Source organism: Pristiophorus japonicus, chromosome 13 (assembly GCF_044704955.1).
Source record: "Pristiophorus japonicus isolate sPriJap1 chromosome 13, sPriJap1.hap1, whole genome shotgun sequence".
NCBI lineage: Eukaryota > Metazoa > Chordata > Chondrichthyes > Pristiophoridae > Pristiophorus > Pristiophorus japonicus.
Window position 1 is genome coordinate 158,607,362 of NC_091989.1, and position 20,436 is coordinate 158,627,797.

A 20,436-nucleotide genomic window follows, 5' to 3' on the forward strand; every position below is an offset into this window, starting at 1 on the left:
AATATTCTGGTGTGACTTGAGAAGACCTGAATTTATTTTAATAAAGCAGATGCAATACAGAAAGGAATTTAACTGGTTATGAATGGCTAAAACATAATTTATTTAATTACACAACCTGATTGTGTATCCAGAATATTCTGTGTGATAACATGATTGATAATTTGATCACATATTGTAAGTGGTACGGTACAGGGTTGTGCCTGATATTCTCCATGTACTGCATTCCTGGTCTCTGATGGGTTCTGTAATGTCTGTAAGCTTGAAATGTTGTAGCTGCACACTGTGGATGTGGACGTATTGTGTACTGCACTGCAGAGTTAATAATTAAACAGAACCAGGCAGATTCCGGAGGCTTCCGAGAGAGCTGCCTGCCATGCAGGAAGTTGTGTGTGCTTGTGCTCTATGAATATATCACATTTGGCGATGAGATGGGATTTTTCGGATGATTTAAAGCTTAAATTTTGTTGGTGAAAGATTCAGCCAGCCTGCCTTCACGTATACATTTCTAGCCGATCCACATACGCTTTAAAACTTATGGCAGTTTCTGTTTTTGGAAAAAGCTTCAAAATCTGAGTTTAAAATACAGCATACGGTGTGAACAGCTAGAAATTAAAAGGGCAGCACCTGCAGGTGTAATGGGACATTTGGGGGAATGTAGACACGACCGAGAACGTTTTAAAGCATATGTGGATCGGCTAGAAATGTATTTCACTGCAAATAACATAATCGAAGTTCCAGACAATGCAGTCCAGAACCGAGCTGTGTTGGAACGTAAGAAAGCGATCTTATCGGAGGTGTGTTCGGCATTGTACGAAACCCTTGTAACTCTGCTTGTGCCTGACGAGCCAAAGGACACAACATTTAAAGAGATTTTAATGAAGCTGGAGCAGCACTATAACCCCAAATCGTTAGAAATTACTGAAAGCTATTGTTTTGGGATTCGAAATCAAAAGTCTGATGAAATTATCAGTGATTATATCCTAGCATTAAAAAAGCTATCAATACACTGTAATTTTGGAAACTTTCAAAACCGAGCAAAACGGGATCATTTTGTTTGTGGGGTGAAAAATGATGCGATCGGAAGGAAGTTATTGACGATGGATGACTTGACTTTTTTGAGATTGCTTGTCAGACAGCAAGGTCGATGGGCATGGTCGAACAATATTCCCGAGAATTAAATAATGATTATGGTCGTTAGTCAACTGAGGTAAATCACCTGCAGGTTCAAAGTAAAAGATGGTGGGGGCCCAAAGTCTCAGAAACTGGAAATTCTAACGGAACGTCGAAGTTGTGCTATAGGTGCCTGGGACGACACATTGCTCAAAGTTGTCCATACTTGAAGGCAGAGTGTTTCTTCTGCAGGAAGACTGGGCATCTTGCGAAGGCATGCCGACTGAAGGGTAAACCAGCTTTCAAAGCTGAGTCCAGCATTCAAAGCTATAAGTAGAAATCCCAAGAGACTACATAGCATGGAAGAACAACAACAGGACGAGGAGATGTTAGAGTTGCTAGATGTTAGTTACATATTGATTGGGCAAACCAAACTGGTAGCAATGCGGTGGAAGAGGATTTCCTGGAGTGTATTAGGGATGGTTTTCTCGACCAATATGTCGAGGAACCAATTAGAGAGCAGGCTATCCTCGTCTGGGTGATGTGTAATGAGAAGGGACTAATTAGCAATCTTGTTGTGCGAGGCCCCTTGGGGAAGAGTGACCATAATATGGTAGAATTCTTTATTAAGCTGAAGAGTGACACACTTAATTCGGAAACTAGGGTCCTGAATTTAAGGAAAGGTAACTTCGACAGTATGAAGCATGAATTGGCTAGAATAGACTGGCAGAGGATACTTAAAGGGTTGGCGGTGGATAAGCAATGGCAAACATTTAAAGATCACATGGATGATCTTCAGCAATTGTACATCCCTGTCTGGAGTAAAAATAAAACGGGGAAGGTGGCTCAACCATGACTAACAAGGGAAATTAAGGATAGTGTTAAAGCCAAGGACGAGGCTTATAAATTGGCTAGAAAAAGCAACAAACCTGAGGACTGGGAGAAATTTAGAATTCAACAGAGGAGGACTAAGGGCTTAATTAAGAGGGGGAAAATAGAGTACCAGAGGAAGTTTGCAGGGAACATAAAAACTGACTGCAAAAGCTTCTATAAATATGTGAAGAGAAAAAGATTAGTGAAGATAAACATAGGTCCCTTGCAGTCGGATTCAGGTGAATTTATAATGGGGAACAAAGAAATGGCAGACCAATTGAACCAATACTTCGGTTCTGTCTTCACGAAGGAAGACACAATTAACCTTCCGAATGTACTAGTGGACAGTGGATCTAGTGAGGAGGAGGATCTGAAGGATAACCTTACTCGACGGGAAATTGTGTTGGGGAAATTGATGGAATTGAAGGCCGATAAATTCCCGGAACTTGATAGTCTGCATCCCAAAGTACTTAAGGAAGTGGCCCTAGAAATAGTGGATGCATTGGTGATCATTTTCCAACAGTCTATCGACTCTGGATCAGTTCCTATGGACTGGAGGGTAGCTAATGCAACACCACTTTTTAAAAAAGGAGGGAGAGAGAAAACGGGTAATTATAGACCGGTTAGCCTGATATCAGTCGAGGGGAAAATGTTGGAATCAATCATTAAGGATGAAATAGCAGCGCATTTGGAAAGCAGTGACCGGATCGGATAAAGTCAGCATGGATTTATGAAAGGGAAATCATGCTTGACGAATCTTCTGGAATTTTTTGAGGATGTAACTAGCAGAGTGAACAAGGAAGAACCAGTGGATGTGGTGTATTTGGACTTTCAAAAAGCTTTTGACAAGGTCCCGCACAAGAGATTGGTGTACAAAATCAAAGCGCATGGTATTGGGGATAATGTACTGACGTGGATAGAGAACTGGTTGGCAGACAGGAAGCAGAGAGTCAGGATAAACGGGTCCTTTTCAGAATGGCAGGCAGTGACTGGTGGAGTGCTGCAGGGCTCAGTGCTGGGACCCCAGCTCTTTACAATATATATTAACGATTTAGATGAAGGAATTGAATGTAATATCTCCAAGTTTGCGGATGACACTAAACTGGGTGGCGGTGTGAGCTGTGAGGAGGATGCTGAGAGGCTGCAGGGTGACTTGGACAGGTTAGGTGAGTGGGCAAGTGCATGGCAGATGCAGTATAATGTGGATAAATATGAGGTTAGCTATTTTGGAGGCAAAAACACGAAGGCAGAAAATTATCTGAATGGTGCCAGATTAGGAAAAGGGGAGGTGCAAAGAGACCTGGGTGTCATGGTTCATCAGTCACTGAAAGTGGGCATGCAGGTACAGCAGGCGGTAAAGAAGGCAAATGGTATGTTGGCCTTCATAGCTAGGGGATTTGAGTATAGGAGCAGGGAGGTCTTACTGCAGTTGTACAGAGCCTTAGTGAGGCCCCACCTGGAATATTGTGTTCAGTTTTGGTCTCCTAATCCTGAGGAAGGACGTTCTTGCTATTGACCGAGTGCAGTGAAGGTTCACCAGACTGATTCCAGGGATGGCTGGACTGTCATATGAGGAGAGACTGGGCCTTTAGTCACGAGTTTAGAAGGATGAGAGGGGATCTCATAGAAACACGCAAGATTATGACGGGACTGGACAGGATGGATGTAGGAAGAATGTTCCTGATGTTCGGGAAATCCAGAACCAGGGGACATAGTCTTAGGATAAGGGGTAGGCCATTTAGGACTGAAATGAGGAGAAACTTCTTCACTCAGAGTTGTTAACCTATGGAATTCCCTGCCGCAGAGAGTTGTTGATGCCAGTTCATTGGATATATTCAAGAGGGAGTTAGATATGGCCCTTATGACTAAGGGGATCAAGGGATATGGAGAGAAAGCAGGAAAGGGGTACTGAGGGAATGATCAGCCATGATCTTATTGGATGGCGGTACAGGCTCGAAGAGCCAAATGGCCTACTCCTGCACCTATTTTCTGTGTTTCTATGTTACACGTCATCAGGAGCATGAGGTTAACGGACAGCGATTCGGAAAGCATCAAAATCCATAGATGTTGTGGGATTCAAGATACCAATGGAAACTGACACGGGTGTATCCGTGAATGTAGTACCGGAGTCGCTGTACCTTGACAAATTGCATGATTTCCAACTGGGGACATCCAAGATAGAGCTGTGAGGCTACTCGGGAGATATACAGGTGAAATATAAAGATCAATTTCAGAACTTGCTTCTAATAGTCGTGAAAGGAGACAAGTCTGCCTTACTCGGAAGAAATTGGTTGAGCTCACTGAAGCTGGATTGGAGTAATATTTTCTGTGTGGAAGCGACATTTTCATCAACGGATGAGGTTATCAAGCAGTATCCGAAGGTGTTCTGTGAAACGGGCAGTCCGATCCAAGGCTTCAAGGCAAGTGTCAGGGTACAGAAGGACGCTAGATCGGTTTACGACAAGCCACGTTCCGTACCATATGCGCTCAAGGAGAAAGTTGAGCAAGAACTCAAAAGACTAGAGACTGAGAACATTATTTGTAAGATAGATCGATGTAATTGGGCTACACCCATTGTTGTTGTACTTAAGTCCGATGGTAAGGTAAGATTGTGTGGTGATTATAAAGTAACCGTAAACCAGGTTCTAGAGGGCAATGTCCCCAATACTTTGCCGAATATAGAAGATTTGTTCACAACACTGACAGGTGGTCAGATCTTCTCAAAACTGGATCTTACGAATGTCTACTTACAGCTTGAACTAGATGAGGAGTCCAAGTTATAAATACTCATCTAGGCCCATATCAATTTAATAGGCTACCGTTTGGTGTGTCTTCCGCCCCTGCCATATTCCAAGGGATGATGAACCAGATTTTGCAAGGTATTGAAGGGGTAGTATGTTATTTGGATGACATACTAATTTCAGCACCAAATAGGCAAATTCATAATAACATATTGAATGAAGTCCTCAAACGGTTAGAGAAGCACAGAGTACGAGTGTCTGCTCGTAAATGTGAGTTATTTCAAAACTCAGTGGAGTACTTAGGGTACAGAGTAGACATCCAACCATGGAAAAATTGGATGCAATTAGAAATGCACCCACTCCCAGGAATGTCACTGAACTTCGTTCATTCTTGGGTCTTTTGAACTATTATGGGAAGTTCCTACCAAATTTGGCTACAGTATTACATCCACCGAAAGAACTTTTGAAAAAACAGGTCCATTGGAAGTGGTCAAAAGAATGCGATACAATATTCAAGGAATGTAAAAGCAAATTGGTAGAGAGCACCATGTTAGTTCACTATGACATATCTAAGGAGATTAAGCTAGCATGTAATGCCTCTCCATATGGAGTTGGGGCAGTGATCTCTCATGTATCACGTAGTGGGGAGGAGAGACCAATTGCTTTTGCTTCACACATTCTCAGTGCCAGTGAGAGTAATTATGTGCGAATTGAAAGGAAAGCTTTGGCATTAATTTTTGGGGTCAAGAAGTTTCACAAATACTTGTATGGTCGTAAGTTTACCATCGTTACGGACCATAAGCCCCTAACAGCAATCCTCCATCCAAAGTCCCCAGTTCCAACATTAGCTGCAGCCCGAATGCAGAGATGGGCTTTGATTTTGTCAGCATACACATATGATATTGAATACAGATGATCAGCTGATCACAGTAATGCTGATGCAATGTCTAGATTGCCTTCCCCATCACAAGTTACACCCGATAGGGAAGAAGTGTTTTATTTTTCATACATTGATGAACTGCCAGTCACAGCTGAAGAGATTGGTAGAGCAACCAAACGTGACCCAGTGATGTCAAAGGTGTATGAGTATATTGCAAATGGATGGCCAAACCAGGTAACAGACAAAGATACACATCCATTCTTCATTCGTAGGAATGAATTATCAGTTGATAAAGATTGTATCATGGGTGCAAGAGTGGTTATACCAAACAAATTCAGGTCCAAATTATTAGGAGACCTCCATGACCAGCACCTGGGAATGTGCTTGACCAAGCGTTTTGCACGCAGTTATTTATGGTGGCCAGGTCTTGATAAAGATATAGAGTACATCGTGAGTCAGTGTACGACATGTCAATCGGTAAGCAAGCAACCACCATCAGTACCATTACAGCCATGGAAATGGCCTCCCAGGGTGTGGCAAAAGCTACATATTGATTTTGCTGAGTTAGAAGGACAACAATTGTTCATTGTGATTGATAGCCATTCGAAGTGGGTTGAGGTGTTCCCAATGTGGAAAATAACAACAAGTAAAACATTGGACATTTTACAAAAAATATTTTCTTCATTTGGCCTCCCTGAAGAAATTGTTTCGGATAATGGACCACAATTTCGTTTAGAAGAATTTGCACAATTCACGAGCAAAAATGGTGTGAAACATACCAAGGTTCCACCATACCATCCTGCTTCGAACGGTGCAGCAGAGCGCACTGTACAAATTGTAAAACGTGCCCTCATAAAACAAATGTTATATCCAAATCCAAGGAAATGACAGTTGTCATTGGATCACAGATTGGCTAATTTTTTGATTACGCGTCGAAATACTCCTCATACAATTACTGGTAGAACACCAGCAGAGTTGTTTCTCAAACAACAGCCACGAACCAGATTCTCGTTGTTAAAACCAAATTTGGCACAGTCCGTAGAAGAGACACAATTAAGACAGAAAGAGAATCATGATAGAGGTAGAGTAAAAGAGAGAAGTGTGAAATTAAACCAGAAGGTGAGAGTGAAGAACCATCACCATAACTGGTTAAATTGGTAACCAGGAAGAGTGGCGGTCCTCGCACATATTTGGTAAAGATGTTTGATAATGGACAGGTTAGGTTTGTTCATATTTTACCTACAGACATGGAAGGAGTTGAAGGTGGGAATGATTCAATTATTTCTGACTCATCAGATAGTTTTGATATGCCAGTAGCAAATCCTAAATCCGATGTACTGGAAACAAATCCAGGAGATAATCAGAATGAAAGTCTGAGTTCGAGTCAGGAAAACAAAGAGCCTGAAGTTAGAGTGAGTTCAAATGAAAATCAAGGTAATTCCATGGAGGAAAACGTTCCTCAGGTTGAGCCTCGAATGAGTGTGGAAGGTTCTGTTCGAGAGCGAAGGTATCCTCTTCGAAACAGAAAACAAGTGGTAAAGTTAAATTTGTAAATATGGAAAAAAAAATAAGTTTATATCCTGTGTTATGTATAAATATGAAAGTTATGTATGATGTTTGTTATAATAACTTCTTCATTAAGGAGGGAGAAGTGTAATGTCTGTAAGTTTGTAATGTTGTAGCTCCACACTGTGGATGTGGACATATTGTGTACTGCACTGCAGAGTTAATAATTAAACAGAACCAGGCAGATTCCGGAGGCTTCCGAGAGAGCTGCCTGCCATGTAGGAAGCTGTGTGTGCTTGTGTTCTGTGAATATATCACAGGTTCTAGTGTGAGCTGGTTATAGTGGGATCAGCTGCTCAGTGGGTGGCACACTTGCCTCTGAGTCAGAAGGTTGTGGGTTCAAATCCCACTCCAGGGACTTGAGCACAAAAAATCTAGGCTGACATTTCAGTGCAGTACTATGGAAGTGCTGCATTGTTGGAGTCTTTCAGATGAGACGTGAAACTGAGGCCCCGGTCTGATCTCTCAAGTGGATGTACAAGATCCCATGCCACTATTTCGAAGAAGAGCAGGGGAGCAGTGTCCTGGGGATCAATAGCGCTAAAACAGATTATCTGGTCATTATCACATTGCTGTTTGTGGGAGCTTGCTGTGCGCAAATTGGCTGCCGTGTTTCCTACATTACAACTTGGACTACAATTCAAAAGTACTCCATTGGCTGTAAAGCGCTTTGAGACATCCGGTGGTCGTGAAAGGTGCTACATAAATCCAAGTCCATCTTTTCCATCTTTTCCATCTTTTCCATCTTTTCCATCTTTTCCATCTTTTCCATCTTTTCCATCTTTTCCATCTTTTCTTTTGTTTTTTCCTTCTCTTCCTTCTTTTATTTTACTTTACTTCATTTTCCCAAAGAAAGATAATTTGTTGATTATGCTAGCCTAGGTACAGGTTTACAACTGCTGTTATATTGGTTGCTCATCTGTACTAATGGCATGGACTTGCCTAAAGAGAATAAATATATTTTATTCCCTTTACCATATTTTGAAAGTTATTTCCCCCCATTTTGCATTGATGACCCCTCATCACTGACGCCCCAACCAAAGAAAACTCACAGTTGTCTGTGGCCTAAGCAATGTTCTGTATAAATTAATCATTGCTTCTATTTAAAAAAACTCAAAATTGTTTACTGTCAGTTAACCAACTTTCTAGCCATACCCCTACCTTTTTTTTTTCACCCAGCCTCTTTTGAGACCTTATTGAATACATTTTGAAAATCCATATACGCTATACCTACTGCCCTCCCTTTATCGATCCAGTCAGTCACTTTTTCAAAACTAAATTTATCCACCTTAAGTTCCGTTAATTCCTTTTTTTTTAAGAATTGATTCCTTTTCTACAGTTATCTCCAACAATTGCTCTGTGCTCCAGTAGTGCACATCACTTCCACCTTACTTATATTACAAAAGCAATATATTTAATATCTGCCATCAGTTTTCTTGTAAAATATGTTGAAATGCATTTTTGCATAACCAGTGATTTAAACAAAATATTTGCTCTGAATCGCACTTTCATTTATATAGTGTCTTTATGTCCACAGGACATCTCGGTACTTCACAACATGTCACTTAATGTAGGCAAACACAGCAGCGAAATTGTGCAGAGCATGGTCCCATGAACAGCCAATGAAGTGAATGATCAGTTAATCTATGTTTTTGGTTCAGTTGGTTGAAGCGAAGGACAGAATACTGGGAGAGCTTGCTGCTTTTCTTTTTAAAAAGTGCTGTGGGATCTTTCATGTCCATCTCAATAAGCAGACATGTCCTCAGTTTCACACTTCACTCAGGAGATGGTTCATCCAGGAGATGGTACCTCCAACACACCCTCCGATTTGCACTGAAGTGTCAACCCAGATTATGTGCTGAAGTCCTCGAGTGGGATTTGAACTCGCCCTCTGCTGACTCGGAGATGAGAGTTCAACCAGCTGGACCATGCTTAAGTTTTGAAATCAAATCATGAACACAAACACAAACATAGTACCTGCAGTGAGATTTAAAAAAAATGGAAAATATGTCAAAGCAGGAAATACTGAAAATACACAGTCTTTCAGCATCAGAAAACAAATGGGTCAAAATTAGAGAGATTTTGTGCCGCATTCCCTGTAACTTAAGTGAACTGTTTTTTAAAATTGGAAGCACGTTGGTTTCCATGCTGTCTTTGTTCATCAGATGAACTGTTTCGCAACAGATTTATTTCTACTCCTATTCCAATGATGGGGTAGGGTAAGTGTTTTGACGCCAGTAAGTTGACCAGTATCAGTTAACCAATGATCATCACTTCTCAATTAAGGCAGTACCTAGGACACTCATTCTTCGGGCTCTGCACAATTTTGCTGCTGTGTTTGCCTTCATTAAGTGACTCCTGTAGCAACTGTTGCAGTCACATTGTAAATGGCCATCTCTGTAAATTCTAAAATTTCTTTGCCAGTGATGTTGCATTGTCTGTTTGAAGATGATCTATTTTGGGGAGAAATTAATTGGCACAAAATTAAGAGGCAGAAAATTAGCTAATGTAATTTAAAAAAATGTCATGTGTATTAAATAGAGAATTCACAACTAGCTAAATATCTATTAAACATTCACTTGACTTGTTAATGCTTTAAGTAGATCAGGTTGACAGAAAACATTTTTTACTCTATCTCCCCCTTTAATTGTAACATCTGGTTCTGTATTTGTAAGAAATGTGTCTTGAGTATTAAACTGACTTGCATATTGGGATAAGCCATGAAAATGTCTAACTGAGTTGGTTTATTTAGTGTATCTAGTATTCAAGTGATTTTTTTTAAAGTAATAGAATCAAAGCTTGTTACTGTGTTTAACAGATCAGTATTTGGCATCCAGTTTGAGTTCAGTATTTGTTGCACTGGTGTCAAGGTTGTACCTAGTTTATCAGTCAACATAACCTGCACAAATGGGAATGACTTATGAAATGGGTTTTGTGATGCATATTTTTGCAAATATGGTGTTTATGTAGAGGAAGTGGAAATGGCTGTTACTGAAAACTATCTATTTTAAATTCAATTATCCCCTGTTTCTGGAATATTTTTTTAGCCATGTGTAACACTCGGGAGCTCTTGTACAAAACAGATGTAAACGAAGCACACAGAGAGTGGTGAACCTTTGGAATTCTCTACCCCAGAGGGATGTGGAAGCTTAGTCATTGAGTATATTCAAGACAGAGATCGATAGATTTTTAGATATTCAGGGAATCAAAGGATATGGGCATAGTTTGGGAAAGTGGAGTTGAGATAGAAGATCAGCCATGAACTCATTAAATGGCGGAGCAGGCTCGAGGGACCAAATGGCCTACTCCTGCTCCTATTTCTTCTGTTCTTATTGTAGTTCTGCACCCCGCTTGTCGTAATCTGTGGCAGCAGATAGTAATTCTTTGTATACATGCAATGTAACAGTGGAAGGAGAGAGAGATGTGCTAATCTTGAAGCAGAAAGAAAAGGCTGAATATATTTTGTCTGTAGAAATGGTACAACTGACAGAAAATTAAAAACAGTAATGACTGCTACAAATGTAGAGTAGAGAATATGAAACTTTTAAGAGGAGAAATGAAACACAAGCTGTTTTTACAATAAAATGGAGCCAAAATCTAGCATGAATAATATTTCATCTGAGGTGTTGATATATGTTTATTTCTTTTCAGAGTGGTGTGATGTCATGGCAACCGCCAGTTCTAGTATTGCTGGGAGTGACCAAGCCTTGGAAAAGTCACAGTTGAACTTAAAAAGTAAGTCCCGAGTTGGTTAATGCCAGTCAGTTTACTAACTGTAACTGCATTGTTGAAGTTATGATCACAATTGATGGGCAATTGATCACTCTTTCAGGTAACTTCTCCAAATCCTACCTTCTAACTTTTACTTTGCTGTGACGTCATAGGTTAAGTTTACTTGCCTGTTAGCAGTTCTTCTGGACTGGTTCAAACATTGAGCTGCACATCCTTGTCAACTTGAAAGATTTTGGGATTTAATTGAACCAAGTTGTTATGAATGAATAAAGAGTTTGACTAGATACTGTGAGCTCAAAGTAAAGCGTGACCGTAGTCTTTTATTGCAGGTCTCCAGAGTGCCTCTCCAGCCTATGAGGCCTCCTTAAGTACCAGTGCTCCCAAAGGATTGTGGGATCCCTGGGGACTCCAGGGATGAGCCCTCTGGTGGCTACACAAGCTATATACAGGTTTACATATATAATAACACTTCTCCCAAAGTCAATAGTATAACTATTTACAAGTTGAATCAATCTGGGATCTGGTTGATCGTCTCGGTGCATAGAAACATAGAAAATAGGTGCAGGAGTAGGCCATTCGGCCCTTCGAGCCTGGACCGCCATTCAATGAGCTCATGGCTTAACATGCAACTTCAGTACCCCATTCCTGCTTTCTCGCCATACACCTTGATCCCCCTAGTCGTAAGGACTACATCTAACTCCTTTTTGAATTTATTTAGTGAATTGGCCTCAACAACTTTCTGTGGTAGAGATTTCCACAGGTTCACCACTCTCTGGGTGAAGAAGTTTCTCCTCATCTCGATCCTAAATAGTTTACCCCTTATCCTTAGACTGTGACCCCTGGTTCTGGACTTCCCCAACATTGGGAACATTCTTCCTGCATCTAACCTGTCTAAACCCGTCAGAATTTTAAACGTTTCTATCAGATCCCCTCTCATTCTTCTGAGCTCCAGTGAATACAAGCCCAGTTGATCCAGTCTTTCTTGATAGGTCAGTCGCGCCATCCCGGGAATCAGTCTGGTGAACCTACGCTGCACTCCCTCAATAGCAAGAATGTCCTTCCTCAAGTTAGGAGACCAAAACTGTACACAATACTCCAGGTGTGGCCTCACCAAGGCCCTGTACAACTGTAGTAACACCTCCCTGCCCCTGTACTCAAATCCCCTCGCTATGAAGGCCAACATGCCATTTGCTTTCTTAACCGCCTGCTGTACCTGCATGCCAACCTTCAATGATTGATGTATCATGACACCCAGGTCTCGTTGCACCTCCCCTTTTCCTAATCTATCATCATTCAGATAATTATCTGTCTCTTTTTACCACCAAAGTGGATAACCTCACATTTATCCACATTATACTTCATCTGCCATGCATTTGCCCACTCACCTAACCTATCCAAGTCGCTCTGCAGCCTCATAGCATCCTCCTCGCAGCTCACACTGCCATCCAACTTAGTGTCATCCGCAAATTTGGAGATGCTACATTTAATCCCCTCGTGTAAATCATTAATGTACAATGTAAACAGCTGGGGCCCCAGCTCAGAACCTTGCAGTCACTGCCTGCCATTCTGAAAAGTACCCATTTACTCCTACTCTTTGCTTCCTGTCTGACAACCAGTTCTCAATCCACGTCAGCACACTACCCCCAATCCCATGTGCTTTAGTTTGCACATTAATCTCTTGTGTGAGACCTTGTCGAAAGCCTTCTGAAAGTCCAAATATACCACATCCATTGGTTCTCCCTTGTCCACTCTACTGGAAACATCCTCAAAAAATTCCAGAAGATTTGTCAAGCATGATTTCCCTTTCACACATCCATGCTGATTTGGACCTATCATGTCACCTCTTTCCAAATGCGCTGCTATGACATCCTTAATAATTGATTCCATCATTTTACCCACTACCGATGTCAGGCTGACCGGTCTATAATTCCCTGTTTTCTCTCTCCCTCCTTTTTTAAAAAGTGAGGTTAGATTGGCTACCCTCCAATCCATAGGAACTGATCCAGAGTCTATTGAATGTTGGAAAATGACTGTCAATGCATCCGCTATTTCCAAGGCCACCTCCCAAAGTCAATAGTATAATTATTTACAAGGTGAATCAATCTGGGGCCTGGTTGATCGCCTCGTTGCAAACGCTGGTTTTGGTGAATCGTTTGTTGGGCCCTCGCTGGGCTGCTGTGCACCTGGCCTTGCTAGGCTGCCTTGTGTGGTGAGTCCTGCTGGGCTGCTGCGGGTGATGGGTTCTGCTTCGTGGTCAACCGCAGTGTCGGTTGCCACTGGTCTGTATTTTGCGGGGGTCAAAGAAGGTAGGGTCCAATGTGGGTTGCTCTGGATAGTCCGTGAACCTGAGTTTGATTTAGTCCAAGTGTTTGCGGCGGATGAGGCCATTTGAAAGTTTGACCCGAAACACCCTACTCCCCTCTTTGGCCACAACAGTGCCGGGAAGCCACTTAGGACCTTGTTCATAGTTCAACACACATATAGAAACATAGAAACATAGAAAATAGATGCAGGGGTAGGCCATTCGGCCCTTCTAGCCTGAACCACCATTCAGTGAGTTCATGGCTGAACATGCAACTTCAATACCCCATTCCTGCTTTCTTGCCATATCCCTTGATCCCCCTAGTAGTAAGGACTACATCTAACTCCTTTTTGAATATATTTAGTGAATTGGCCTCAACAACTTTCTGTGGTACAGAATTCCACAGGTTCACCACTCTCTGGGTGAAGAAGTTTCTCCTCATCTCGGTCCTAAATGGCTTACCCCTTATCCTTAGACTGTGACCCCTGGTTCTGGACTTCCCCAACATTGGGAACATTCTTCCTGCATCTAACCTGTCTAAACCCGTCAGAATTTTAAACGTTTCTATGAGGTCCCCTCTCATTCTTCTGAACTCCAGTGAATACAAGCCCAGTTGATCCATTCTTTCTTGATAGGTCAGTCCCGCCATCCCGGGAATCAGTTTGGTGAACCTTCGATGCACTCCCTCAATAGCAAGAATGTCCTTCCTCAGGTTAGGAGACCAAAACTGTACACAATACTCCAGGTGTGGCCTCACCAAGGCCCTGTACAACTGTAGCAACACCTCCCTGCCCCTGTACTCAAATCCCCTCGCTATGAAGGCCAACATGCCATTTGCTTTCTTAACCGCCTGCTGTACCTGCATGCCAACCTTCAATGACTGATGTACCATGACACCTAGGTCTCGTTGCACCTCCCCTTTTCCTAATCTGTCACCATTCAGATAATAGTCTGTCTCTTTGTTTTTACCACCAAAGTGAATAACCTCACATTTATCCACACTACCCCCAATCCCATGTGCTTTAACTTTGCACATTTGTGCTATCATGATATGTACTTTGTTGAAGCCGCCTGCTCTCTACCTGTTCATGTCGATCCGGGTGGACTGGGACTAACAAGATCCTTGTCTTAATTGCCCTTTTCATGAGCAATTCAACGGTTGGAATCCCAGTGAGCGAGTGGGGTCTCGTGCGGTAGCTAAGCAGGACTCGGGATAGACAAGTCTGCAGTGAGCCTTCAGTTACCCTCTTCAAGCTCTGCTTGATGGTTTGCACTGCTCTCTCTGCCTGACCATTGGATGCTGGTTTGAACAGGGCAGATGTAACATGTTTGATCCCATTATGGGTCATGAACTCTTTGAACTCGGCACTGGTGAAACATGGCCCGTTGTCGCTAACAAGGACATCGGGCAGGCCATGCGTGGCAAACATGGCCCACAGGCTTTCAGTGGTGGCAGTGGACATGCTTGCCGACATTATCTCACGTTCAATCTATTTGGAGTATGCATCTACAACCGCTAGGAACATTTTACCCCAAAACGGGCCTGCATAGTTGACATGGACCCTGGACCACGGTTTGGAGGGCCAAGACCATAAGCTTAGTGGCGCCTCCCTGGGTGCATTGCTTAACTGCGAGCATGTGTTACATTTGTGCACGCAGGACCCTTAAGTCCGCATCAATACTGGGCCACCACACGTGGGATCTGGCTATCGCTTTCATCATTACAATACATGGGTGGGTACTGTGGAGATCACTGATGAAAGTGTTCCTGCTCTTCTTGGGGATCACTACCCGATTACCCCACAGAAGGCAGTCTACCTGTATAGACATTTCATCTTTGCGCCGCTGGTACGGCTTTATCTCTTCCTGCATTTCCACTGGGACACTGGACCAGCTCCCGTGAAGCACACAATTTTTTACTCGGGACAGTAAGAGGTCCTGGCTCATCCAGGTTCTAATCTGTCGGGTTGTGACGGGTGATTGCTCGCTCTCGAATGCTTCCATTACCATGATTAAATCTGTGGGCTGTGTCATTTCCACCCCCGTGGTGGGCAATGGCAACCTACTGAGCATCGGCACAGTTTTCTGTGCCTGGCCTGTGGCGGATGGCGCAGTTGTATGCGGACAATGTGAGCGCCCATCTCTGGATGCGGGCCAATGCCTTCGTATTTATCCCCTTACTTTCGGAAAAAAGCGGTATCAGTGGCTTCAGGTCAGTTTCCAATTCAAATTTGAGCCTAACCAGATATTGATGCATTTTCTTTACTCCATAAACACATGCTAACGCTTCTTTTTCAATCATGCTGTAGGCTCTCTCCGCCTTAGACAGACTTCTGGATGCATAAGCAACCAGTTGCAATTTCCCAGATTCATTAGCTTGTTGCAATACACACCCAAACCCGTATGACGACGCATCACATGCTAGTACCAAACGCTTACATGGATCATACAACACAAGCAATTTGTTTGAGCATAACAATTTTCTAGCTTTTACAAAGGCATTTTCTTGGCTTTTATCCCTTACCCATTCGTCTCCTTTACGCAGTAAGGCATGCAGGGGTTCTAACAGTGTGCTGAGACCCGGTAAGAAGTTACCAAAGTAGTTCAGGAGTCCTAGAAACGACAGCAGCTCCGTCACGTTCTGTGGCTTCAGTGCGTTTTCGATTGCCTCTGCCTTCGAATCGGTGGGCCTGATGCCGTCTGCTGCGATTCTTCTCCCCAGAATCTCCACTTCATGCATCAGGAAAACGCACTTCAAGCGTTTTAACCTGAGCCCCACGCGTTTGAGTCGACTAAGAATCTCCTCCAGATTCTGCAGATGCTCGACTGTGTCCCGACCTGTAACCAAAATGTCATCCTGGAAGACCACCGTGTGCGGCTTCAGTAAGCTTTCCATGTTTCTCTGGAATATCGCCGCGGCTGATCGAATTCCATACGGACATCTGTTGTAAATGAAGAGACCTTTGTGCGTGTTAATGCAGGTGAGGCCCTTCGATGATTCCTCCAGCTCCTGCGTCATGTAGGCCGAGGTCAAGTCCAGCTGCGTGAATGTCTTTCCTTCCGCCAGCGTCGCAAAAAGGTCATCAGCCTTTGGTAGTGGGTATTGATCCTATAGGGAGAAACGATTGATAGTTATTTTGTAATCACCACAGATTCTGAAGGTGCCATCTTCCTTGAGGACTGGAACAATCGGACTGGCCCACTCGTTGAATTCGATCGACGAAATGATGCCCTCTCGTTGCAGCTGGTCCAGCTCGATCCCCACCCTCTCTCATCATGTTATGGTACTGCTCTCGCCTTGTGATGGCTGGTCGCGCCCCTGGAATTAGGTGGATCTGCACTTTTGCTCCTTGGAACTTCCCGATGCCGGGTTTGAACAGCGAGGGGAACTTGTTTAAGACCTGGGCACACGAAGTGTCATCAGCGGACGAGAGCGCTCGGATGCCGTCCCAGTTCCAGTGTATCTTTCCCAGCCAGCTCCTGTTGAGCAGTGTGGGACCATCACCCGGTACCACCCAGAGTAGTAGCTTGTGCACCGCTCCATCGTAGGAGACCTTTACAGTAGCACTGTCGATTACGGAAATCAGTTCCTTTGTGTAAGTTCTCAGTTTAGTGCGAAGGAGAGTCAGGATTAGCCTTGAGGCCTTGCTGCACCACAATTTATCAAAAGTCTTTTTCCTCATAATGGACTGGCTCGAGCCCATGTCCAGCTCCATTGACACCGGGAGTCCATTTAATTCAACCTTCAGCATTATCAGAGGACACTTTGTGGTAAATGTGTGCACCCCATATACCTCTGCCTCCTCGGTCTGAGGCTCTGGTTCATCGTGATCCGCCATGGATCTGTCCTCCTCGGCAACATGGTAGTTTGCAGAATTAGCAGGGTTTGCAGCTCGCCTGCACATACGTTGGAGGTGTCCCATTGTTCCACAGCTCTTGCAAACGTACCCTTTGAAGCGGCATGAATGAAACAATGATCACCCCCGCAGCGCCAACAAGGTGTTAATGGCCTTGCATTCATCACCCTTGATGGTGGACTCTGAGACATCTGCGGATGTGCAGCTGCAGGCATGTACCTGCCCTATACGTTGTGATTTGAAAACAACATCACTTTATTCACAGTACTTGGAGCAGCACTCGTGTGCTGAGAGATTTGCTTAGTATTGTCACTGGTGGCAATGAGCGCCTGGGCTATTGCTATGGCTTTACTCAAGGTTGGAGTCTCTACAGTCAAAAGTTTGCGAAATATCACTTCATGGCCAATGCCAAGTACGAAGAAGTCCCTGAGCATGTGCTCCAAATATCCTTCAAATTCGCAATGTCCTGCAAGGCGTCTCAGTTTGGCGACATAGCTCGCAACTTCCTGGCCTTCAGACCTTTTGTTGGTGTAGAACCGGTACCTCGCCATCAGAACGCTTTCCTTCGGGTTCAGATGCTCCCAGACCAGTGTGCACAAATCATCGTATGATTTCTCTGTGGGTTTCGTTGGAGCAAGCAAGTTTTTCATGAGGCCATACGTTGGTGCCCCGCAGATACCCTTTGTTTGGCAGCGTTCGCTTCTCCTTCCAGCTCGTTGGCCACGAAGTATTGATCGAGTCACTCCACGAAGGTTTTCCAATCATCTCTCTCCGAAAATTTCTCCAGGTTGCCCACTGTTCTCTGCATCGTTGGGTTCATCATCTGTATCTCGCCACCAGTTGTTATGTATGAATAAAGAGTCTGACTAGATACTGTGAGCTCAAAGTAAAGTGTAACCCTAGTCCCTTATTGCAGGTCTCCAGAGTGCCTCTCCAGCCTATGAGGCCTCCTTAAGTACCAGTGCTCCCAAACGTTTGTGGGATCCCTTGGGACTCCAGGGGATGAGCCCCCTGGTGGCTACACAAGGTATATACAGGTTTACATATATAACCATGGCAACCGCCAGTTCCAGTATTGCTGGAAGTGACCAAGCCTTGGAAAAGTCACAGTTGAACTTAAAAATAAGTCCCGAGTTGGTTAATGCCAGTCAGTTAACTAACTGTAACTGCATTGTTGAAGTTATGGTCACAATTGATGGGCAATTGATCACTCTTTCAGGTAACCTCTCCAAATCCTACCTTCTAACTTTTACTTTGCTGTGACGTCATAGGTTAAGTTTACTTGCCTGATAGCAGTTCTTCTGGACTGGTTCAAACATTGAGCTGCACATCCAGGTCAACTTGAAAGATTTTGGGATTTAATTGAATCATCAAAGACTAATTTTGTGAAAATTGCTGTAACCCTCAAAAGTGTGTTATTGATAGAAAATAGCAATGTACAATCTATTAATTCATTCGCGGGATATGGAGGTCGCTGGCAAGGTCAGCATTTATTGCCCATCCCAAATTGTCCTTGAGAAGATGGTGGTGAGTCGCCATCTTGAACCGCTGCAGTCCGTGTGGTGAAGGTACTCCCACAGTGCTGTTTGGTAGGCAATTCCAGGATTATCACCCAGTGACGATGAAGGAACAGTAATATATTTCCAAGTCAGGGTAGTGGTGAACAGAGGTGGTCGTGTTCTCATGTGTTGGCTGCCCTTGTCCTTCTCGGTGGTCGGGTTTGGGAGCTGCTGTCGAAGAAGCCGTGGCAAGTTGCTGCAGTGCATCTTGTAGATGCTACACACTGCAGACACAGTGCACTGGTGGTGGATGAGGTGCCAATCAAGCGGGCTGCTTCGTCCTGGATGGTGTCGAGCATCTTGAGTGATTTTGGAGCTGCACTCATCCGGGCAAGTAGGAAGCATTCCATCACAATCCTGACTTGTGCCTTGTAGATGATAAAAAGGCTTTGCGGATTCAGGAGGTGAGTCACTTGCCACAGAATACTTTGCCTCTGACCTGCTCTTGGAGCTACAGTATTTATGTGGCTGATCCAGTTAAGTATTTGATCAATTATGACTCCCAGGATGTTGATGGTGAGGGATTCGACAATGGTAATGCCATTGAATGTCAAGGGGATGTGGTTGGACTTTCTCTTGTTGGAGATGGTCATTACCTGGCACTTGTCTGGCACGAATGTTATTTGCCACTTATCAGCCCAAACCTGAATGTTGTCCAGGTCTTGCTGCATGCGTATACGGACTGCTTCATTAGCTGAGGAGTTGCGAATGGAACTGAATACTGCAATTATCAGCGAGCATCCCCACTTCTAACCTTATGATGGAGGGAAGGTTATTGATGAAGCAGGTGAAAATGGTTTGGCCGAGGACACTGCCCTGAGGAACTTCTGCAGTGATGTCCTGGGCCTGAGATGGTTGGTCTCCAACAACTGCAGCCATTTTCCTTTGTGCTCTGTATTACTTTTGAAGAAGTGACAGATCGGACAGATAAAGGCAATGCAGTAGATGTACTGTACATGGATTTTCAGAAGGCATTCAATAAGATGTCTCATAATAGCAACTTGCATTTATATAGCGCCTTTAACAACAAAAGGCTTGATGGTAAATATGGCAGAAAGTTGGTTGATGGAAAGGAAAGAAAGAGTTGGGGTATGTGGATGGTGCTTTGACTAGAGGAGGTTTGGAAATGGTGCAACCCAGGATCAGTGGTGGTCCACTTTTATTTCCGTACATATAGATGATATGGACTTGGGTATAGGGAACATGATCTTGAAATTTGGTGGTGACACAAAAGTAAGAGATTTGGCAAATGTTGAGGAGTATAAAAAAACTTCAGGAAAGCACAGACAAGTTAACAGGACAGACAGGGGCATATGCAATTCAACATGGATAATTTAACATGGATAAGTGTGAAATAGTATATTTTGGGAGGAAAAAAACTAGGAATTGGAGTATAAACTCAGTGGAAAGACAGTGAACGGTGTAGATGAACGGAGACTTACGGGCTTCAAACACATAAGGGGGTCTTTCGCCTTCATTTTTGTCGGTTTTCTCGGCGGTACAGCTGTTTTTGGAAGAGAAACCGCCCGGCGAAAGTTCCCCCCTTACTTTTTAAATAGATCCGCCCACATTTCAAAAAGACCACTGGGGAGCAAACCGTGCACCACCGAGGAAAACGCCAGGATCGAAGTTTGACCTCAACGGACAGATCGCTGAGGGAACTGCCCACAAGACGCAGCCTGATACAGGGCGGTAGGTGAGTACCCTGCAAAGAAAGGTAAGTTGAAGGTTTTTTTTATTATTTTAAAATTCTAAAATGGCGATTACCTTTAAAACTATCTTGAGAATGTTTTTTTTAACTTTTTTGGGGGGGAAA

General features: G+C 43.5%; 1 protein-coding gene across 5 annotated transcripts in view; it reads left to right on the forward strand.

Moving 5' to 3' along the window:
- Positions 1-20,436, forward strand: part of wwp2 (WW domain containing E3 ubiquitin protein ligase 2) — a 247,327-nt gene that overhangs the window by 17,574 nt on the left and 209,317 nt on the right. For all 5 annotated transcript variants that reach the window (XM_070898209.1, XM_070898214.1, XM_070898210.1 and 2 more), the window contains one exon: positions 10,822-10,905. In XM_070898209.1, the coding sequence (XP_070754310.1) occupies positions 10,836-10,905 (70 nt within the window). In that variant the 5' untranslated portion in view covers positions 10,822-10,835. The remainder of the gene's footprint in view (positions 1-10,821; positions 10,906-20,436) is intronic.